This window comes from Mauremys mutica, chromosome 8 (genome assembly GCF_020497125.1).
Source record: "Mauremys mutica isolate MM-2020 ecotype Southern chromosome 8, ASM2049712v1, whole genome shotgun sequence".
NCBI lineage: Eukaryota > Metazoa > Chordata > Testudines > Geoemydidae > Mauremys > Mauremys mutica.
This window is the reverse complement of record NC_059079.1, coordinates 44743197-44766191: the sequence shown is the minus strand read 5'-3', so window position 1 is coordinate 44766191 and position 22995 is coordinate 44743197. Positions and strand designations below refer to the sequence as shown.

Here is a 22995-nt window from a genome sequence, read left to right as displayed (position 1 = left end):
TTTTTATGAAAGTGGGAAGGGTCGATACATTCCAGAGCTGGTTCGGTACGATTTTCAAAAAAAGTACAGAGATGGCCCCAACACAGAGTTGCTGCTCAGCTGTGAATAGGCACAGAGCGAAATGAGGGCATGATGGGGAAATAGTGCAGTATTTTAACAGCCCTCCAGTCCTTGCCGCCTTTTTTTAAAAATCCCCTAATATGTTATTTGCTTTACTAGGTTTATTTACAACCAGCTCCCCATTAGCACCTCACCTGATTACTGAGGAGGGAGAGCTATATCAGGAGAGATGACTAAGGGAGCTATACCAAGAAAATCCAGCAAACCAGCTACTTTTGGGAGGTGGGGTTTCTTTTTTTGTCATGCTTTTTTGTTTATTTGATTTGTTTAAAAAACATTTGGAGGAGTAAACACAAAAGTAAAGGACAGGTATAAAGTGTCTGTTGGTGAGAGGTCAGAGGTTAGAAATTCACGTCAATTCTGTGATAGAGGCTGTGGCGTGGAGCAGGAGGAAAAATATCTTTTCACCAAGCAGCTTGTTGATTTTAATTAACACAGGGATTCTCTGCTAGAAACAAGGAACAACCTCCATCTACTGGCTAGATCATTACGTCTCGTCTCCTTCCAAAACCCATTCCTCACTCATTAAGAAGGGAACAATTCTGGGGGAAGCTGCTAAGGTCTTAAGGTAAGATCCTGCCTGAGTCTTTGCTAAGAATACAACTATTTAGACCTCACGGATGTCATTTGCTTGCCTTTTTTTTTTTTTTTTTTTTTTTGGTGAGCCGCACAGAATGGGCTTTTCCCCAGGTGTATTCGCAGGCGACATTTGGTGCATGTGAATGTGTTTTAATCTAGAAATAGCAGCCTTCGAAGATTGAGCCATTCTTCTTAATAAAAGAAAGGCTGGGAGGGGGGAGGCTGTTTTGGGGTGGGTTGTTTTTGTTGGGTTTTTTTTTTTTGGAAGCTTCTTTACCAAATACACTAAAATATGAAAGCTCCGTGCGTCCTTGTTCTGATCACAACCAGGGTGCAAATACAAGGTTCATAGAAAACAATTAACAAGCTAACAGTTCTGAACTGCTCAACACAGTTCGGTGCTAGACTATAATCTTGCTCTGCCTCTTTCTTTTGGATGTGTGATTATGTGTTTGCGGTTACTCCCCATTTGGCTATGTGTTTCGCATTACTGCGCCGCATTATTTGTAATTAAAATAACCTCTCCTCAAGCCAATCAATACGTACACATTTCCAAGTTACTGGGAGATACAAGCACTTTGCTCTGGCTGTGTTTTTTCCTCCAATTGTTCTGTAGATAAAGATAATCTGTGTTTGTGTTACTCAAAGACTAAGAGCCACCGTACAGCCAGCCCGGGGAAGAGAGGCTGATTTTGTGAATCTCTGAGATTGTAATGCATCAGCTTTCTCCATTTCTGTATCATTCGAAAGTTGCCCGCAGAATATTTATGGGAATTCGAGCAGACTTCACTTGATAGAAAAAAGGTGGTGCTGGCAGAGGAGAGACTATTTCTGACATCGAAGAGGATATTTACACGACAGTATCATTTACTTAAAATGCAATTCATTTACACGCTAAAGCAAGCTATATCTGAGCCCACTGCAGAAGGGATGTAACAACGTTCAGATTTTTCTCCTTTGTGCCCAAAGTGCTTGTATTAGCCGCGGATTTTGTGGGGGTGATTAAATTGATCGTTAAAAGCATTTATCCCATCACTACCTTCTAGAGCAGAAAACAGCATTAGGATTTGAAAATAGATTTCACTGTAGCCACCGCACTCGAAGGCACCAGGATCAATGGTGCTGCTGCTTCAAGGGGGTTGTTTATTTGTTAATTTTATTTAATTTTCCGGTGTCAATTAAATTGGAAATTGCAGAACAGTTCGGGCACGTGAAAGAGGCGGTATGTAGATTGCTGGGTTTTGTGTCTGTGGTCAGCTGTCCGACCCTTGATCCGGCTCGCCAGAGTAGCACTAAGCAGCACGACACACCCTCTGGCATCGCCACGGTGCCATTCTCCCTAAATAAGCAAACGCTTGATTTAAGGTAGACTAAGGCAAAACCTCCTCTGCTTAAAGAACCCGCCTGCTTGAATACCCTCCCCCTTCTTCTAATTATTATTTGTCAGTTATTAGTTTGTATGTAGACCTTGTCCTAAATCCTCCGAACTAGACACAAGATCCGTTCACGCTTTAACAGGCTTGAGGCAGTAGCCCGTGGCAAAAAGAATACGGTCTCGATAGCAAAACGGATCCAAATGATCGCATTCGCACGCATGAAATCTGCCCTGGGCGCATGCTAATTGCAAAGCTGGAAGTGGTTTCAGCCGTCGCAGGGAAGGTTCCATGGAAGCGCTGAAGCGGAGGCGCGTTTTGTGACCACTGCAAAGCGTTCAGTGTCGCGATACAGAGACAGGGCAACATTTTACCTGCCGGGATGATCTCAGAAACAAGAGCATCCATCTCACCCCTTTAGTCCGGGAATCCGAGCCGCACCCTGTCTCTGTCTGAAGGGAAAATCTGAAATCTCATAGCACGATCTGAACAGAGCCTGGATATTACTCAGCATCATTGTATCCTTCCTAAAATGTCGTTGATAGAGAGATTAGGTGGGTGAGGCCGTGTGAAATGAGAAACCAAATTCAGAATCAGTGGGGTACTGGTATAAATCGATTCTCAGAGGAGAATCGTTCGAGTGGATGTGACATTTCCTATCGGATTGGTTTTAAATGATGAATTCTCTCTCCCACCCAACCAAACCAGCAAAACTCCTCCAGGAGCCAGCTGTCTGTCGCCCACCAACCTGCCCGAGAGCAGCAGAGTTACAATGTACAAAGAAATGAAGTCTTAAGAATATTGAAACAGATTTACCTTGGTCTACTACGGGCCTTTTGGAAATGAAGAAGTCACGTTTGATGCTAGCAACAAAGTTTTAGTGTCGCTCTAGGTCAGGAGTGGTCTCTCAACATTAAGATGTTAACGAGAAAAAGCTTAAGAAACCCCTGGCCTTCTTTGCTGGAGCAGCAGCAGCAGCTAGTGTATCCTTCACCGTAGCTGATGGAGCAGAAAGAAAGGACTCTAATTAATTAAGTGCGCCCGATTGTAAGGGGTTTAGTCACTTCTGAGTTTTGTTATGGGATCTGCCCAATTATTCCTAATAGCTCCATTGAGCTAACATAGTGATAGAAATGTAACAAATGATTTTTGGTTGGTTGGTCTCTCTCTCAAACGCCCTGGCTGGCTCGGAAGCTTTCCCCCTGCACCTGCAAGTTTTTCATTGAACCCAGCAAAAAGCCATTAGCAGACAAAATGGGGAGGAAAGGGGGAGAGAACGCTTCAACTTTTCAAGAGCACTTTGCCTGAAAGCGCCCGGGAGCTGGTATTGTAAACCCCGCTTCCTCTGGGGCGGGCTGGCAAGGAGAGAGGGCAAGAAGAAGCCACTTTCGGATGAGTGACCTGGTGGAGGGAAACCTGCAGCTCCTTGTACTCGTTTCCGGGCACGGAGACTAGCCTTTATTTTCAGTGCGGTCCCAGAGGTGCGCTCGCACCAAACCACACCTCTCTAGGCTCCGGGCACAGGCGATGAGTTTGCTCGGTCTCAGCTTCAGTCAGACGGGCAGGGAACAGCCACACACAGGACAGGGCTCGAGCGGTCCCGGCTGAGGAGAGAAACAAACACACATCGGATTAGGGTCCCCTCCACGCTGAGTCCGGGGACATTTTGAGCACGTATCTATTCCAAACGCAAGCGACTTCCTCTCTGGAAACCAGGGCCTTGCGGGGCAATCCTGATCGTTCTCATAAACCCGAAAACACCGGGAAGCCAGCTAGTTGGGGCATGGTTTGTTCCCGCTGCTACGGGAATATTTGAAAGGCATAAAAAAACACGTTAGGCAAAGAGGAATTCACTAGATTTACAATGATAACGGGGATATTTATATCATCCATCTGTTAAGAATAGATTTTTAATCATTTCCAAAACAGCTCTGTAATCTACACCACACACCACACACCATTTATATATGCGCGCACACCCGTAATCTCTCGAATAGGTGTGTGCACATGCAGCCACACACACATTCTGTAAACGGTTTAAAGCTCTTCTCTGCGGAGAGTGGAGTTCGTCCTCTTCCTTTAAGCCATTAACCCCTTTCTCTTCCATTACAATCGTTATAATTAGGCAGAAAAGCCGTTGCTTCTGAATTCCTTTCCTAAAGCTTCATCTACCCACACTTGCTGTGCAATCTTGGCTTGTATACCACCATCCCCCAACTGTTTTTTCTTGGGAGGCAAAGCAGGTGGAGAGGCAACTTTTTCATTTTCTGGCCTGGTTTGCGCAGCTCGGCTATAAATAAATAAATACATTTAAAGTTTCGAAATTCCACTGCAAACAGCACCCGCAGCCCGGATTGAATCGCCTTGTTTACCTTTTCCTTGTGGCTTGTTGTGTTAATTGACTTGTTTTCTCCAAGGAGAACCTATCCCTCTGAACACCACCCCTACTTTATTTTTTTCCAGGCGTTGACTGCTTTTCAGGAAACTGCGATTTGGGAGAGGACCTACCCATTTTAAGGGAGAATCCCTGACCCTTTTGTGTATGCCGTATCGTGTTATAGGAATTACTCTACTATTTAAAAAAAATTGATTTCCATCCAAAAGGGCTAATTACATTACTTACAGTAAATAGCAGCCCTGCTGTCCAGGGTCTAGTGTGCCAACCGAGAAAAAAATACCGGCTTATTTCACTTGATTGGCTCCATCTTTGTGTGAAATTGTGTTTTATGAGCTGTATTCTGGCACTGGGAGGAATGTAGCAACACTCAATCTGCAAATAACATTCATTTCAGCTACTTGGGGCGAAAGAGAAGGGAGGATTTGGGGGTGACAGAGGCGGGGGCGGAGACGCCGGGAGTCCCTGTTCGAAAGGAAATGGGGGCTGGAGGGGGTGTTTTCACGAGTCGTGCTGGAGTTTAGGGCGGAAGGCCACTAAAGGAGCCAGGGGAGCAGAACCGCCGCCAGGAAGATCCTGCAGCGGGGACTGAGGTGTCAGGAAACAGCCTGCAGCTGTTGCAGAGAAAAGCAAGGCGGAGAATGGTGTGAAAAGTAAGTGGGGAGAAGCGAGAGCTGGCCCAGACTGACTGTCCCACCCAGCCCTGCACACAGCTCTCGCTGGCACCGGCGCAGCCAGCTGAAATCCCCGCTTCTCCCCGGGGGTTGTAGTGCTTGGCGCAGCGCTGCAGCTGGGGAATAGTTCCGGGGGTGGGGGCTTCCTCCCTGCCCCATAACTCCCCCCCCAGCTCACGGGACAAGGTGGGGCTGCGGCTGGGGTTTGCTTGCACTGTGAGGCTGAGGGCAAAGGACGGGGGTCAGCGCCCGGCTGGACGTTAACAGGGCTGGAAGTTTAAACTTCACCGGCGGGCGGGGGGGGGGGGGGGGATGCTGGGAGGTGACTCATCCCCCTGCGGCTGGGCAGGAGCAAGGTGCCTGGCGCTATCCCCAGCGTGCAATCTCTGCCCGGAGTCTGCGGTTACGTCTTCCACGTGGAAGCCTGGGTCCACGCGACACGAGCGGGGCTAATTATCCAGCATCATTTCCGTGGACACAGTAACTGGGGGGAGGTTGCTTAATGCTATTTAGTTAATTACACTGCTGGCAAGGTCCAGCCGCTCCCCACGATAGTAACCTCCACCTACGCCCACAAAGGTGTTCTTCACATTTTCCTGCCACCACCAAAGGGCCTAAATGGGGGTGAATCTGGGGTCTGTAGGGGGCCTTGGCCATTCAGCACCACCAAGGGAGACAATAAACACTGCAAGATCCTGCACTTCTATGGGCAAGGCTGGGGGAGGGGGGGAGCGAGACGGGAGAGACCCACCAAAACAGTCCAGTAGGTACTTCTCATCTCACCAACCCTGCACAGGATGCTCTGAGTTTCCCTTGTCCCTGTAACCCCCGTTTCCTGTGTGTGTGTGTGTGTGTGTGTGTGTGTGTGTGTGTGTGTGTGTGTGTGTGTGTGTGTGTGTGTGTTTGGGGTGGGGTATAGATCCCACCCCACCCACCATCTCCAACTGGCATATTTGTCACTGCTTGCCCATCACCGGGGGTTGAGATGAGGATGACAGGTCTTTGTTGTCTGAATAAAAATCAGTGGCAGCTCTAGGGAGAGAACTCCTCCTACTAAATTATCAAAAATGGGCTGGCTTTAGTCTCTTAACAAATTGGACAGAGCTCCGGAAAGCAGCAGTCCCAAATCCAACCTACAGGCACTGGGAACTTTAAAGCAACCAGGGACTGCTGAAAATAGCACTTCTTTTTGCTTTCTTTATGTTCAAAACTATTTCCTTTCCCGGCCGAGTTGACTGCCCCTAGTTCCAAGTCTCTGCAGTCAGGAGCCCCCGCTCTCCAGCGCAGTAACAGATTCTCCTGATTGGTTTTTTGTTTTGTTTTTTGTTATTCTTATTATATTATTTTTCTCCCCCCCCTTTTGTTTTCTGCACATCTTCAGGAAGCCTTCGTTGCTTGTGCAAAGAGAAGCCACTATTGCAATCTCCCTCTGCCTGCGCCGTGCGCCTTGGTGTAGACATTTTGGATGATCTAAAGACTCTGGGGTCTGTATATGGAAATAGTGGGGTGCAGAGCAGAAGAAAATACTTGTCCTTTCCGTCCCCCAGCCATGCTTTTCCACGGGATCTCCGGAGGCCACATCCAAGGAATCATGGAGGAGATGGAGAGGAGATCCAAGACCGAGTCCCGCCTGGCCAAAGGCGGACAGATGAACGGCCGGGAAACGGTAAGAAAGAAGCGAGTACCCCTTTAAAGGGAATCACTGCAAGATACGAGCCTGCACCCTGATAGACATAGTCTGAGGGAAGAGAGAGACTCCGCTTTCCTCCCTCCCCCATTCCGTTATGCCCCTTAAGTTTAGAAACATTTTTGAGGCTCACGTTAATCACCAATCGCTCTCTAATGGAGTCTGTTATGCTGGGAGGCTGAGCCATGCATTCGTCTAATATTCGTGTGTGTATGTGTGTGTGTGCGCGCGCTCAACTGAGTCATAAGAAGGAAAATATTTTAAGTTTCATAAGAGGGACACGTTTTAACTCATTACAGCGAAGCAGACCGCTGACTCCTGCATAGTTTGCAGTGGGAGCCTTGCTTTCTCGTTTATCAAGGGGCTACAGGCCGGGTTTTGAAAAGGTGCATTTTACCCTTAGCAGCCCTGGCACTTTCCAGACTGGATTGTAGAAGTCTTCGCTGCAAAATAGTTTGTTTTCTTCGGGGTGAGGGGCGGTGTTTTAAGTAAAAATGTCGCTTTAATGTCTGAAAAGGGAGCAGCCCCGCTGAATGTTATTTCTTACGATACATTGTCTGGAAATAATCTCTCTTTTCTTAGCAAACGAGTTGTAACCTTAGCACCCCACGTCTGGAGAAACGGTCCCCTAGCTTCATGCAATAGCTTCTGCAAAGCGAGCTTCTGCCTTTCTCCTACTTGTAGGACTTCCGTTACGAACACAAAGTAATCGCCTGGGGAACTGCTCTACCGAGCTCTTCCCCTGTTAAATAAACTCCTGAGGGTTTTACAGTGTTAATTCAACTCATCCCCCCATTTGTTACAAAAGGGAAAAAACATTGAATTGCGTTTGCATTTTCAGCTAAAAAGAATTCGGTGATAAAAACAGATGATTTTTTTACTTTTCATAAAACAACAAAACAAAACAAAACCCAACTATTTTAAATTCACGTTTGGGGGGTTATTCTGGTATGTACACTATCCCTCCATCTCCGTTTCTTGTTACTGGGATTTCTTACGGAAAACAGGCCAACAGAAACTTGAAAAAGTTTATTAATTAAAGGAAAAGTCAATAATTTTAAGGGGGGAAACCCTCCCTGTGCATTCTTTTCATTAGGATCACTCTCCAACATTTTGATTGTTCTCAATTAATTCTTCATGGACTATTTCCCCTTTATTTCTGCTTTAAGAGGCCTATTTGCATTTAGAGGAGGGATTTTAAATAGTTTAAGCTGTATTCAAATTTAACAGGAATTCGAATTGGGAGTGTCTCCACTGATGCAAATTTCCAGGGCAGCAAGGCGATATTTTCCTACTCGTAAAAATACTCGGTAGTCTGGATTTCCTAGCACCAAACGGTGCAATTTTAAAGCCAACTCTGCAACTTCCCCAGGACTAGAAAACAATCAGTTCTCGTTTCCTAGTGAGGCCTAATCACCGGGCTACAGGTACCGAAATGAAATTACATCATTAGAGAAGGTTTAATGGGCTAAATAGCCAAGTGTGTCCTAGTAAATACTTCCCTAGGGGAGATGGTCTGGCCCCCTCAAAGGCCAGCGCAAATGCAGCCAGTTCGGTTCCAAACAGCTGGGGGTTCTTTCCGTGAGACCAGCCTTTGGTTCTTGCGGCAGTCCCAGTGCAAGCATCACACCGCCCGCTTGTCTTGATTTGTTTTCTCATCCACTTTTGTGTGGTTGTTTTGCAGAACATGCCCCCAATGAGCCCCGAGAAGCCTGCTTTGTGTGCTGGTTGTGGAGGGAAGATCTCAGACAGATATTACCTGCTGGCTGTTGACAAACAATGGCACCTCAGGTGTCTCAAATGCTGTGAATGTAAACTGGCTTTGGAGTCAGAACTCACCTGCTTTGCCAAGGACGGTAGTATTTACTGCAAGGAGGATTATTACAGGTACAGCACTCAGTCCCTACCGGTTCAAATGCACATCCCTTCCCAGAACAGCGGCGGCCAAACCGCTCATCTCCAGCTGGGGATAGCTTCTTATAGGCAGAGACTCCTCGTTTATATACACGTGGCTTTAGGGCACTTGCGTCAAATGTGCCCCCTTTGTAAATCTCGCACGTGTAAAATACGGATCGACATTTTCAGGAGGCACAAAGTTAAAGCATGTTACGGTATAAACAACAACAGGAGATAGTCAGTTTCCCACTGGTCTAAGTGCTGTGGGACCGCTGCCTAAATTTCAAACAAAAGTTTCCTTCTCGCTGTAGTGTGTATATTTATTTCCCGTTTCCCAAGAGCAGGGGTCCCCCTCCTGAAGTGGCTAGGTATCTAAGCTAATGGCAAAGCTCTGCTTTGGAGAGACGCTGTAAAGACAGCTCTTATTGATACAACAAACCATCCTTTCTGCTAAATCAAATCAGCTCCTTGCAGCTCACGACTAGATTTTTAATTCTCATCGGTCAGTGGCTCTAGACAGGCAGGATTCCAGCAGAGCGCAGTTTTGTGGCTTGCTTGATTTGTTTTGATTTTCCGTTGTCCCCCCTTCCCCCCCGGTGCCCCGTTCTCTCTCCCTCCCAGCCTCTCAATCTGGTTTACGGTTTAAGGAACGAAAGGGAAGTGAGAACAAGTTTTCTCCTAATGCTGCTTTTTAGCTTCATTAAGGCTAGTCGAGATGTTGTAAAATAAAATAAAAAATAAAATAAAATAAACAAATCCAGGCAGAAAGGTCAGTTTCCTGAGAAAATTAAAGTGGACTGTTTCTGGCCCATTCTGGTTTTCCCATACACAGAATTTCTAACAAGCCCAAAGAGTTTACATTAGCCAGGGCGGAGGCTTCAGGAGAGGCCTACGTGAAGGCCGTTCTCTGAGGGTTGGGTAGAAACGGGTCCAGCTGCAAGATTTGGGGAGCAAATATTTTTAGGCTCTCAGTTCAGGAGCAGAAAGGAGGGTGGGGGTGCGTGATTCAAGTCAGGGGAGCTGGGCAGCAGCTGGGGGCTGGGCAGTGACTAGCACCTTCCCGGTTGATGCCCACTTTTCTGTTTCCTTCAGAAGGTTCTCCGTGCAGAGATGTGCCCGCTGCCACCTTGGGATCTCAGCCTCTGAAATGGTCATGAGAGCCAGGGAGTCGGTTTATCACTTGAGCTGCTTCACCTGCACCACCTGCAACAAGACTCTGACCACAGGCGATCACTTTGGCATGAAGGACAACCTGGTTTACTGCAGGGCCCATTTCGAGACCCTATTGCAAGGCGAATACCCGCCTCAGTTGAGCTACACTGAGCTGGCTGCCAAGAGCGGAGGGCTGGCACTGCCTTACTTCAATGGCACTGGCACAGTCCAGAAAGGGAGGCCCAGGAAGAGAAAAAGCCCAGCTCTAGGAGTGGACATCGTCAGTTACAACTCAGGTGAGAACAGCGCCCTGAACCTTTCACTCCACAGAAAGGGGCCTTCTCAGACTCCCCTCCCCTCCCCAGCCAGGGCAAAGCTTGCTTAACCGTTAGAAATCAAACAAACAGTGCTCTGAGGGTTGGAGCATTTGCAGGAAAGCGAACAGCAGCCCCTCTAGAAAGCTGTCTTCCTCTATTGATGTCAAATGCCCAGACAGTCACTTCTCAGGGTGAAGACAACACCCCCACTCCCGCCCCCCAAACCCAGCCCTATGGCTCTGTAGGAATGCGGGAGATGTGGTTGCTTTGATTGTCTCAAAATCAAACTCTCCACCACTCGGACCCCAATTCAGGGTCACCTAAACTGATCGACAGAAAATAAATCTGGAGGAAGTATGTCTGATTTCCGCAGGCCCGCATGTGAATCCGCAGGCGAGGGCTAGCTCAGTGTACAGATATTGTAACTCGTTCCTCAGGCGGAATAGTTTCCTATTCTGCTGGCACTTTTTTTTTACCCTCTCCTCCGCCAGCAGCTCCCTGCAGCGGGGCAGTAACAAGTAGCGTATCTGCTCCGTTCACAATGACAGGAAGGGACAACAGCTGAGCTGAAACAGCGTTATTACTCGAAACGCTTTTAACCTTCGTACCTTTGTCACCCAAGCATCAGAAAGCACCACGGGCCCGAATTAAAGAGTTTCAGGCAAGTCACACGGAGTTTCACTAACCTGCAGACGAACGAATTAACCGAATTTAAACCGAATTAAAAAATGACCGATCCCAAACGAATGTTTTTACTGAGTTTCGATTTATTCATGGCATTGCCCTGTAACACGGAAAGAAAGGTGTGGGGTGGGGGTGTTTAGGGAGCAGCTCTGTGCTTTCCTGTGTAGGCAGCAAGACTTTTAACTCCCAGTTAAGATGGGGGCGGAATTCTGGGCGGTGATCTGCAGTTGGGCTGGGAAAGGCGCCTATGGATGGTGTGTCCATGTCCTGTGAGGGGGCGGGGGGTGCTCGAGGACTCACAGCTTGGTTCAATGAAGCAAAGCGCTCTGAAGCGGTCACCGCGGAGGGGTGCACAGAAAAGGGGACCTGTCTGTTTCAGTTTGAAGAAACTGCTCTGCACTCCATAAAAACGCACCAGCTCCGGCCTGGAATTCCGTCCCCAAGTTCAACCCATTGCCACTGAGACACAAAGATTCCCCCCCTTCCCCCCACCAGCACAAACCCCGGGCGGGCACTTCTCTTTGGGGCTGTTTGTGAAGAGGGCTTCGGGGTGGAACTGCTTAGCTGCGCGAGGCTATTTCAGCTCCTCTGAGGCGCGGACCTTGGAGCCAGGGCAATCAGTGCATTAATTGTTCTTTGTTAATTGAAGATGACATTGGAATCCCTGTCCACTGAGCGGTCCCTAATCAATTCCCTAAAGGGTATGAGGAAGGGGACCCTGTTGCCCAGTCACTCGCTTCTAACGGTGGATTGAGAGCCAGGAATTCAGTTGTGGATCCATGTTATTCCTTATTCGCAACAATTGTCCGAGCTCCCCCAGACCCCTAGAAACCAAACACTTAGAAGTCATTCACTGTGATAATTAGGCTCACAAGCTTGGGGAGAGGCGAAAAATATTGGCTACAGAGAAAAACCTTTTGAACGCTAATGTGGGGCGCAGTGAAACGCATTTTTAAAGGCAAATATGGTGTTTGCGTTTGTATGTTAGGCTAAAAAGACTTTTCTTTCTTTCTCCCCCTCGTCCCCAGATAGTTAGCGGGGCCACTCTCTGCAAAGGAGGGTAAAGAACCGCATCTAGGACTAGGAGACAAAATGTAGCTCACCCAAACGGGAACGCAGAGTTTACACGGGGAAATGTCCGAGAAAAGCGAAGCTACTTCTGACCGGCTTCTTTCGACTCAGTCAAGATCAGCCAACATAATTTTTGTAGCTTTAGCATATCTTCTTTTGGGGGGGGGGGCTAGGGGGAAGGGGAGACTATAAACACCCAGTGCTGGCACGTGGTCTGGAGAAAGTACATTTTACAACTAAACTAAAGATGGTCTAGCGCTGATAATTCCAACCATTGACCTAGTTAACACCCAAGAAAGCCACAGAATGACATGAAATAGATATAATTGTCATTAGAAAGGAAAAAAACCCTCTGCAGTAGGCAGCCATTTAAAAATATATATATTTTTCCTCGTTCGCCTTTGGCTTCAGGATTGAGAACTATTCTTTTATGTAATTGTCTCCAAAGGGTATCTGAAGAAGTGGGTATTCACCCACGAAAGCTCATGCTGCAAAACGTCTGTTAGTCTATAAGGTGCCACAGGATTCTTTGTTGCTTTTACAGATCCAGACTAACACGGCTACCCCTCTGATAGGATTCAAAGCGAGAATTTAGAGCAATCGGAAAAGTGGGACAGAGATCGGGTGTTTAAACACTTACACTTTCCCAAAGCAGGGAACAGTTTAAAAGGCAGTATTCTAGGGTATCTTTCTCTCAGATATTAGCCACAACATGTGCTGTCCTTTTGCATATGTAATTTACGGTTTAGCTGGAAACCTGGGTACTGATTCTCTAATCTAATTCAACACAACAGGATAGAAAGGATGAAGTGAAAGTCTTTTGTCAGGCACGATGGATTTGGTTTTAAAAGATCTCACCAAATATCACTTTCAATAGTATGTGGCAGGGCAGCAAAAAGGTGTTTTCCTTTTGGTGGTATTTCATTAATTCTGTACGAAAGAAAGCCAGTAAGTTTTTCCATCTCTAAAATATTGCAATTCCAAGTCTGTTCCTACTTTTCAAACTCCATGTTCGAACTGCTAAATGAATGTGTTGGTGACCCCTAGTGGCATCTGTAGGCAGGCGTATTCCTCAGGTAAAGGCTGAAAACTCGTTAAAAAACTATGTTTATCAGAAGCCTCATCATTACTAAAACCAAAATATTTGTCTTTAGACCCGTTTAACTGCAATTTTACACCCTGATGGGTTCCTGAACACGGACACTAGTGATCAGTGATTGTTTTGTCTCTTAGCTGCAATTCACTGTGAAAACATTTCTGAACACTGGAACATAACTTAAACCTATTTGTGCTAAAACTTACCAAGTTTCGGACTGCACTCTGCAGCCAGGCAAAGGAACTCATTTGTTTTGTTAAAAGCTAGTTTGTAACTGACGATGTAAAAGAATCTGAAGAGGGGCAAAAACTTACCTTTCCAATAAATCAAGGTGAAGGACATTATGGAAACAACCCAAACTTCTAAAAAATTGAAATAAATGTGTTGCTAGCCCTGATGCAGCAAACAATTTGACCATACAATGGAGAAAAAGTTTATTCTCAAACAAGATTATATGAATCTTGCTTAGATTATGCCTGTATGTATGTGTATATATTTTATATATTCACACACACATAAAGAGGCAGGATAGTGTTGTGGCTAGGCACTGGAGTAGGCTCTAGGAGAACTGGGTTTTGTTCTTGGCTCTGACACAGTCCTCTTTTGTGACCTTGGATGAATCACTTAATCTCTTTGTTTCTCTGTTCTTCAGCTACAAACTGGAGACCTAACAATACTTCAGAGGGTTATGACGCTAACACCATTAATATTGGTGAGGGGCTCAGATACTATAGTGATAAGTGCCCTCTAAATAATGTACCTGATCCATCTTAGTTACTATATGTTAGAAATAATTTCTATTTTGAGAGCAACTGTGTTGAACAATTGTCCAAGGGACAGAAAGGTGATCAAATCTGAACAGTGTAAGTTATCTCAAAATGAAGGCAATTTTTCTTTCCCTAGGGCAATGTTTTCCACAGCTATTGCTCAAGAGCTCAATCTCTTATGGTGTGTAAATGTAATAACTATGCAAAGTGTATTTGGTGAGATCTTGGCAATGGGAAGTGTATTGTGCTGGCCACTAAAAAAAAAGGTGGTGCAAAGAAACATGCAGTAATGTATTGCCTGAATTTGAGCTGTAGACTAGTTTTTCAGGAAATAATGTAGCATTTTAAGCCACATGATGCTATTTCAGCCACTTAGAACAGCCACTTAGAGAACAAACTGGTGTAATTATTATATAAATTGGGATTGTCAAAGGCACCTGAGGTAGTTATGAGCCCGTGTCCCATTCACTTAGGCACCTTGGAAAAGCCAAGCCATGATACATAAATAAATGCTCAGAAACCACAGTGACAAATGTGCTAAAAGAGGCTGGCTAGGCTAGCCAGTCAGATACACTGGCGTTGTTGTTGCATAACTTGAATGCTTTAATAAAGAATGGCCTGCAATTGGCTAAAATAACTTCTTAGGGCAAAATTTTGATTTTCTTGTTCACCATTGAATAGTATTTTACTGCTCAAACAGTCCCATTGAAGGTAGTAGGACTGCATGTGGAATAAAATGTTATTCAGCAAGAATAAACATATTGGAAACCTGATCCTAAGTTACTTTCAAGGTAATTTCCACTTCCAGATGGTTTCAGAGCTATCAGTTTATTTTTTTTGAAAATACAGATATGACTATAATTGCAGCTAGAATCTCTTCCATCCTGGATGAGCATTCACCTGATCCTTTGTTTATGTGTTGTGCAGCTACCATATGTAACTGTTGACTCATCTCTTAATTCAGTAGGGAGCAAAGCTCTGAGAAGACTTGAGCTTTTTATTTTTGGGGTAGTTGAAAGTTGTTTTACCTCTTTTTAGCATTTCAAGTCTCAGAGGCTCTACTGACTGATGCAATGCAAAGTGCTGTGTGCTTTTCATATTGGTGGTGGGGGGGTGAACTAGGAGTTGGCTAAAACTAATTAATAAATCCAACTCTAGGGAAGTAGACTAAAGGAAATTCAAATGACGAATTTATGAAGCCTGGGCTAATTTACATGGTACATCCTTAACAAATTTTAAATTAATGTTTTTTAATTAATATTCTTTGTTATGTGACAATCAGATTTGCCCTCTGTGTGATTGTACTAGCTTTGTAAAATATAATCCTGAAAGTTATCAGATTATTTTTCAGGCCAAAAAGTAAAACATGGATGACTTTGTTATTTTTCTTGCTATTTGTGTTATTCCTGTCCCAAGCATAGGCAGTAACACCATGGTACCCAGCACTACTACTGGCCTGGTGTGCAGCTCACACCCATGAGGCAGTAATCTGTAATATATTTCTCATTCAAAGTCACTTTAACAACTTTACACATCATCAAATCAAGGCACATCTTTAGTTCTGTGGTCTGGTAGTTGGCCATTCCGCAGAATGGTCTATGTAGGTGCCAATCTAGCTGTGGTACCATTGCAGGCACCAACCCCAACACTTTTCATATAAAATTCTAGGCAGAATCCAAATGCATTTATTTTGGGTTTTATCAACAAATAGTTCAGTATTTATACTTGTCATAACAAGCCTTCCCACCTAATGCTTCTTTTTTTGCCTGGTGGTGATTTGGGAGGATTCAAAATGTTGGTTTGATCTTTAGTCTTCTCTCAAGCTAGGGCAGTTTCAATGAGTGAAATTTTAAATGATTCTTTGGAAACGTAACAAAACCCTTCATCACCAGAGGGACCTGAAAATTAATGCCAAAGCAGTGAAACTTGGCAGATCTATCCTCAATATACTGTTTCCTTAGCAGGTATGAGCCTGGGGGATATAATAAATGTTAAGAACAGGAAAAGGCCATCCTCCTCACCTTTATTTGTTAATCTAAATACCCTTCCTGCCCATCCCGACACCATATTAGCTCAATCCCTTCTTTCTTCTCCAAAAATAGCGTGTGATTCTGGAAACTTGCGTTAGTTTTATTTACTACAGTATGATGCATGATCACCACCAACTCCTTGTTGTGTCATGTTGTTTACTGATCAGGTTGTAATGAGAATGAGGCAGATCACCTGGACAGAGACCAGCAGCCTTACCCCCCGTCCCAGAAGACTAAGCGCATGCGCACTTCCTTCAAACACCACCAGCTCCGCACCATGAAGTCCTACTTTGCTATCAACCACAACCCAGATGCCAAGGACCTCAAGCAGCTTGCCCAGAAAACAGGCCTGACCAAGAGAGTTCTGCAGGTAAGAAGCCACCATCACAGGCTTGACAAAACTTCCCTCCCCCTGCCAATACAATAGTATCTCCCTTATTTAGACTGTTATATGTATATCTCTTCTTCTTAGTATAATATTGCTGTGTCCCTAGTGAGTGTGCAGAGAACTTATTGGGTAAAGTACTATATGGCAGGAGTGCCCAGTGTATAGCTCACCACCCAAATTCAGCCCACAGAATTCTGAAATATGGTTTGTGATCACCCTCATCCTTGATAAGAGGGAACTATCTCCAGAGATTACAAGCCCCAGTGAGGAAAGCAATGCATCCTGGGACTTGTAGTCTCTATGTGGTGACCTCTATATTAAGGGGGTAGAAGCAATCTGCTCCATTTTACACAACTGAGGTGCAGCCTTTGGGCTCCCTTTAAGTTGTCATTGTGGCCCTTGGTTGGGCAAAGTCTGGGTTTCCCTGGGATATGGCAAGCAAGCTTTGACTGATACGATCCTCCAGGACCAGATTGCTTCCTACTCCATGTCTATCACTAAGGTCCTCCATAGTAAAGTCAACAGTTAGTCACTCCCCTACCTAAGATACTCCCCCAAAAATCAGAGTTTAAAAAATAAATAACTGTAAATCCCCTCTCATTGTGTGCTAGCTCAGTGAAATTAAAGTGAGGTATGTAGTGCTGTGTGCAGTGTGCAGAGAGAGGGCAGTGATCGAGGCAAAAGGAGAATCTATTTGCATTAATTGCTTGTCCATGCTACATGTCACCTAAAATATTTTAAATGAACCTACAGCTTTACAGGGAAGAGGACTAGGAAACCCATATTAATAACCAGTGCTATAGGGGATGGTGTCATTTCCCCTTTTAAAGTTTTCAGACTTTAAAAATGGTCACAAAAGTTTACCAGCCCAAGCACAAAATCTTTACTTTACCCATCCTTTACCATGATGACCTAGGACCTAGGTAATGGAACAACACCTCCCACCCCAAGGATATGTTACTTTTCCATCAGAAAAGTTACTCTCCTTGGATGAGTGGGTGAGTAGAGTTCTGCAAGGCTGCTCTAAGAGATCCTCATTGTGGGCTTCAATGTTCCATTAATCAGCACCCACAGTGCTGGACCTAATGTACAGATGCCTTTGTATGACGGAAATGATGCAAACTAGTAAACAAAGATGTAGAGTTACTTAGATGATTTGCCAAACAAAAACAAACATAAAAATACATAAAAGCAAAAACAAAAACAAAAAGCAAACATCGGTAAAGAAATCAATTGGGATTGGTTTGCAGGTTTGGTTCCAAAACGCAAGAGCCAAATTCAGAAGGAACCTTTTGCGGCAGGAGAATGGGGGTGTCGATAAAGCTGATGGCACGTCACTTCCGGCACCGCCCTCAGCAGACAGCGGCGCTCTCACTCCACCCGGCACTGCGACCACTTTAACAGACCTGACCAATCCCACTATCACTGTAGTGACATCAGTGACCTCTAACTTGGACAGCCACGAATCCGGGAGCCCCTCACAAACTACCTTAACGAACCTTTTCTAACATTTGAGTTTTTTTTAATTCTTATTCTTCTTTATTATTATTTACAAGACTCTTTATTTTTTTTTAAACAAACCCACAAAATATTTGGGAAAACAAACAGCTTGGTGTGTAGCATCTGCAGCCACTTGGCAAATGAGTTTGCAGTAATATGTCTCCATTATAAATGAACATATTTTGTCTATAAATTGTATTTGGATTTTTTTTTAATTCATCAGACAATTGAAGGGAAAGTTATGAATCATTCTAATAAGTGCCTCTTAAAATTGTATGTTACTTATTTCCAGAATCTTGGGGGGGAAGAGAGGGAAAAGAAAATTATATTCCCACTCTGATAATCCGAGAAAGCCTCTGACAGTTCATTTAAAGCCAATAGTTTGCTGCTCCAGGATTGTATGTGCATTTATGGAGTTTCAGAGTCCTAAGTCTAACTTTATTTTTATAATACATGTTTAAGTTTCATACTATGTATTTTTCACACCTACAGAACAAATTAAATTAGGAATTGAAACAGACAGAGGCATTCCAAGTGTCAATGCTTCTTCTTCTTTTTCTTCTTCTTCCTTCTTCTTCTTTTTTTTTTGGTATAAATATTAGTTATGAGCTTGACCCTGTATTCATTGAGCACCCAAAATTCCCACACAGGTCAATAATCTCAACCCTGCAAGCCATTCATCCATGTGGAATGTCCATTGACACCAGTGGGAGTAGGGCATGGATGGAGGATTTGCAGGATTAGGCTCAATGGGACTGGTGTGTAGGTAAGGACTGCAAGATCAGGCCCTTGGTCTGTGAATTCTGAATTATGCACACCAAAGGCCTTAATCCTGCAAACACTTATGCTCCAGAGTAACTTTACTCATGTAAGGAGGTTCACTGAAGTATACACCAGAGGAACTATTCAAATGAAGAGTCCCATTGATCTCAATGAGTTTTCTCATATGAGTAAGGTTACTCTGTTGCATGACTGTTTGCAGGATAGGGCCACAAGGCTGAATAATTCAATATAAGTTTTAGCATTGCCTAGGCAAAATTTCATTTTTTCCCACTCTGCCATAAATGCCACTGATTTTAATTTAAAAAAATGAAAACAATTCACTCTATATGGCCCTGATCCTGCATCATTAAAGCCAACGGGAGATTTGTCATTAACTTTAGTGAATGTAGGATAAAGTTCTAAACGTATACATATGTTTATTACTAAGGCAATTCTCGATGAATTAAACTTTTTCAGGGAAGATGGAAATAAGCAAAATATAATTTATTAAGATGTTTAAGGAAACTGATTTTAGTACATTTTATTCATGCTATTTTGAATTTATTTTAGATGTTTCATGAGATTGTATCAGACACTTTGTTTAATACATGAACTTAAATCTTTAGTACATTAATATTTCTAATATATACTTTAGTTTTTTAACTTTTGTATAAAAGAAAAAATGCATTAGAAGAATTCTTATGAAATTTGGAATTGGCAGTGGGTAGCTTTGAGGCAGATAAACTCAGAAGACCTTGTGGATGCTGATCTAAATACATGTCCTAGTTTACAATAGCAATTTTTTTCTTTTTCTTTTTTTCTTTTTTCTTTCTTTTAATTAAGCTAAAAGTCTGAATGGTCTGGGCAGTGGTGAATGTTCATTTGTTCCCCTTTATTGTAGTTTAAAACAATTGTGGAAAGTCTGAGAAACAAAAACAAAAAAACCAGTCAAGATCTACATCTTGCTTTTAGTGGATTGTTAAGAATAACTTTGCACATAGAATCCACTTTTTAGACCCCCCATCAAATCTCTCTTTTGGTGGTGAAAGTGGATATTTAATATATTTTAAAGGTGTCCTTTTTGGCTGTATAAATGTGTGGTTACATATTGACAGTTCACTGCCCACATTAAAGTGCATTATTGTAACTTTTGCTCAGGGTTTTTAGAAAATTAGCACAGAAAAGTAGCTTATTTTTTAAAAAAAGATGATGGAAGAGATGTTAACACTGTAATAGAAGAAAGGTGTGTTTGCCATTATATATTTAGCAAGTTTGGTTATCATCTTCTGTGGAGCTTAAATCTTGACTTTTCCTATTTCGATTACCTTATGGGCATTTACCACTAACCAGACCAAACAACCTTGGTAAGGCTGAGATCTTTATTAATACACTTTTACAGGTAAAAATATTGATACTTATAAATTTTGTTCTTTGACAGAACAATATATGGTACTATAGATCTACTTTATTAAGTAGACTAATTATAACTCAGTTCTACTATGTGCCTTATGATATAACTTGGGAGTAAGTTTGTGAAAAATCAGGATATATGTGTTGTTTGTTAAATTAACTGTTTTAAGCCCTTTTGACACCTCACTAGTTTTGTACTGTTTTACCTCTTATTTCTGAAACTCTTTTTATGGTGTATCCTGTTAGAGGGGACAAACATGTCATAGAAAGCAGTTGTGCACTCTTTCAGATATAGTTGATAAATTCAATAATCTTATATATTGAGCTTCGTGTTTATAGTACAGTAAGTGGTCTAGCAAAATTGTCCATGTTTCTTTGTTTATTGATAAATGCATTGTATAGAAACTATTTCCCCTAAATATTTATGGACCAAACAATTGTGATATATCCTATTAAATTTGTGTGAATAAATCATTTTGGATCCAAGGAGTTTTATTTCCCATCAGTTTTTTTTTAATTTAAGTCTACCTGTATCTATGTGTCTCTTTGCATTTTTACTATGAATGGATGAATGAATGAATGGTGTTAAACATGTGAATGCAATCTTATAAATGTGATTTCTTTTTAGGTTTTCAATTTCTTCATAGTAAATGTACTTACCATTGAGGGCGCAACTTAGGTTTTAATTTTTAAATCTCCCCCTTTTTCTTTTGCACCTGAAAAGTAATGCCCCACTGATTTGATATTGCAACCTTATCTTAGGATTTTAAAAATCAGATAACTAGCAGCTACAGTAATTGCATGAAAAATATAACAAATAATTATGATGAAATGAATCAAGATTTAATGCTAGGTATATTGAACACAAACTAGAATTGCAGACCCCTAAAAGCCAGGTTGCTCTGTAGTTTAATAAATTGTCACTATGATTTCTTTCAGGGAGAACAAATCTTGGGGCATTACAGCCAAACATCCCGACGTTTGAAAATTCCCTAAAGTATTAAAAGAAGGGGAAAAGTTTGATCGGAAATCCACTGCAGTGAAGACAAAGACAATATTAGGTTATGATAATCATATATTTAAAAAAATTTTGAGCCAAAAATTAAAAAAAAATAAAATAAAAGACTCAAATGTCATTTCCTGAATGTTAACAAAACATATGTTATTTTATGGTGTTTAATTATCAGAACAAAAGACTTAAACAATTTGTGTGGTATTAAAAACAAATTTAGAGAAACTGTGTATAAAACCAGAGCAACCTGGCAGCAATCTACCCAGCCCATATTTGAAGACAATTCTTCTTAAAAACAAATTAAAAATCACATTTGTCAAGCACAAGTACTTGTAAAATAAAATCCGAATGCTTTCATTCCACTTGCTTGCTAATGTGTATTAGTCATATCTGTTAAATGGCATATTGTAAATTCAGAGGAAAAACTTTTCACTCATTTAAGATCATAGGGATCAAAACACAGTAATTTTAGTACAATTGTTTCTGACTTCTTTTTTTTAATAAAACAAAGAAATCTGCATGCACTTTTCCATCTGTCACCAATAGTGTACATTTCTGTATGATGAATTTTCTCTTTGATGTTTCTTGTATAATAAATAGCTTTCATTAATAAACATTTTATTTGATGCAAACATAGTTAACTTTATGTAAACACATAGCTAACTGTTGAAATTAATTTAAACTCATTTTTTGAAAAGAAGCAGTACAGTACATTTCCATCATGTTATATATAGAAAACCAAAAGAATGAGGTGGCAATATTGTTGCAAAGTGTAAAATAATTTCCTTTGGTGTTTAAATTTTTCATTTTCTTCTCTTCATTTGTTGTGTACAATTGACATATCTAAAACAAAATTAATAATAATTCCATCAGCCTCAACAACAAAACTAACAAAGTAAAATCAGCATAGGAAAGCATATGCAGTATAGTATGCAAAACCATCAATGACTTTTTAGAGTACAAAGGTATAATTTATGGAACCCTGAGACGTTTACATCTTCACTATGCAATGAACAAATTTATTGAACTGTTAAGAAAAGGCTGTCCTAAGAAAGAGCTGATCTTTGCCCATTCCAAATCACAGCTGAGTTTAACAAGCCAACAAGCAAGTGTAAAGATAACCAATTCTTTAGTAATGAGGTTTTATAATTGTTCAAAGGACTATTTGCAGAAAGTTTTTTTTAAACTATATTGCTATTTAGCTATATATCCAAAGCATATGTTAAACAAATTAACATATACGAGACTTGCCAGAAAATCTTTTCATTAAGATGAAATTTTTATTATATAGAAATGAACCCTATGTAAACAATGTACCTTTTATGAATACTGACAGACATTAAATATTTCACTTACGTGTATCCTCAGCATTCTGAATGTTTTCTTAAACTCTCAGTTTCTGAATACTAAAGAGAAAACTCAAACAAGTCCAGTACATATTATTATTAACAACATAACACAAAATTGCACACAGATTACTTCAATAATCTTCTGAAGACCAGTATGTAGAATGCGCAAGCTGCAGTTACTTATCATTTACTAGTAGCAATTATGGTGAATATTGTTTAAATAACACTTTTACAGTATGTGTTAACATACTGTTGAAAAAAAAAATTAGCACAGAGGATTTAGTTAAAATCAGCTTGAGAATTTAAACTCTGTTGTGAAATCCTTAAACTGTGTTGCTGTATGAAGCAACTCAAGGTAAAAAAGCAATGAGTCATATCACATTATACTATTGGTTCTCTCTGCTGTGCTTAGACAAATAATGCAATTACAAAAGTTAAGAAATTGATCTAACCAGTAAGCGACTTCTGAGTGGGGTTGGGCGCGGGGTGGAGGGGGAAATCCATCTATTCCCTGTAAAATCTTGTGCAAATCAATGTGTTCATTATCTCTAGTAAATGGATTAACTCCTTTCCTCCATTAATTCTTAGAGCCATACTTTCATTAAAACTCATCCTGAGTGGTTCCAGTTTTCATCTGATTTAAAAGTGGGAGGGGAGAGAAAATTGTGTTAGCTAAAAGCTCTAGGTGAAACCCTGGCGCCATTGAAGTCAATGGCAAAACTTCCATTGACTT

At 42.1% G+C, this 22995-nt stretch overlaps 1 protein-coding gene across 7 annotated transcripts; it reads left to right on the top strand.

The window, feature by feature from the left end:
* The first annotated feature begins 317 nt into the window (after nt 1–317).
* LHX9 (LIM homeobox 9) lies at nt 318–22241 on the top strand. 7 transcript variants are annotated; one of them, XM_045026130.1, is made up of 7 exons: nt 318–342; nt 559–688; nt 6523–6807; nt 8513–8715; nt 9817–10172; nt 16009–16211; nt 17480–17737. In XM_045026130.1, exons 3-7 carry the CDS (start codon nt 6634–6636, stop codon nt 17735–17737), a joined length of 1194 nt encoding a protein of 397 aa, XP_044882065.1. In that variant the 5' UTR covers nt 318–342; nt 559–688; nt 6523–6633. The 7 variants fall into 7 exon arrangements, with proteins under 7 accessions (XP_044882065.1, XP_044882066.1, XP_044882064.1 ...); XM_045026133.1 differs by lacking the exon at nt 318–342 and adding an exon at nt 445–460 and having other exon boundaries at nt 6689–6807; XM_045026131.1 differs by lacking the exon at nt 318–342 and having other exon boundaries at nt 433–688; nt 9820–10172.
* The last annotated feature ends 754 nt before the right edge of the window (nt 22242–22995 follow it).

Bases quoted from the DNA above. Each gene is read 5' to 3' on its own strand.
- LHX9 (XM_045026130.1), top strand. From the start codon at position 6,634: ATGGAAATAGTGGGGTGCAGAGCAGAAGAAAATACTTGTCCTTTCCGT. The intron at 8,716-9,816 runs GTACAGCACTCA...TGTTTCCTTCAG, and splicing joins TGCAAGGAGGATTATTACAG to AAGGTTCTCCGTGCAGAGAT. The intron at 16,212-17,479 runs GTAAGAAGCCAC...ATTGGTTTGCAG, and splicing joins TGACCAAGAGAGTTCTGCAG to GTTTGGTTCCAAAACGCAAG.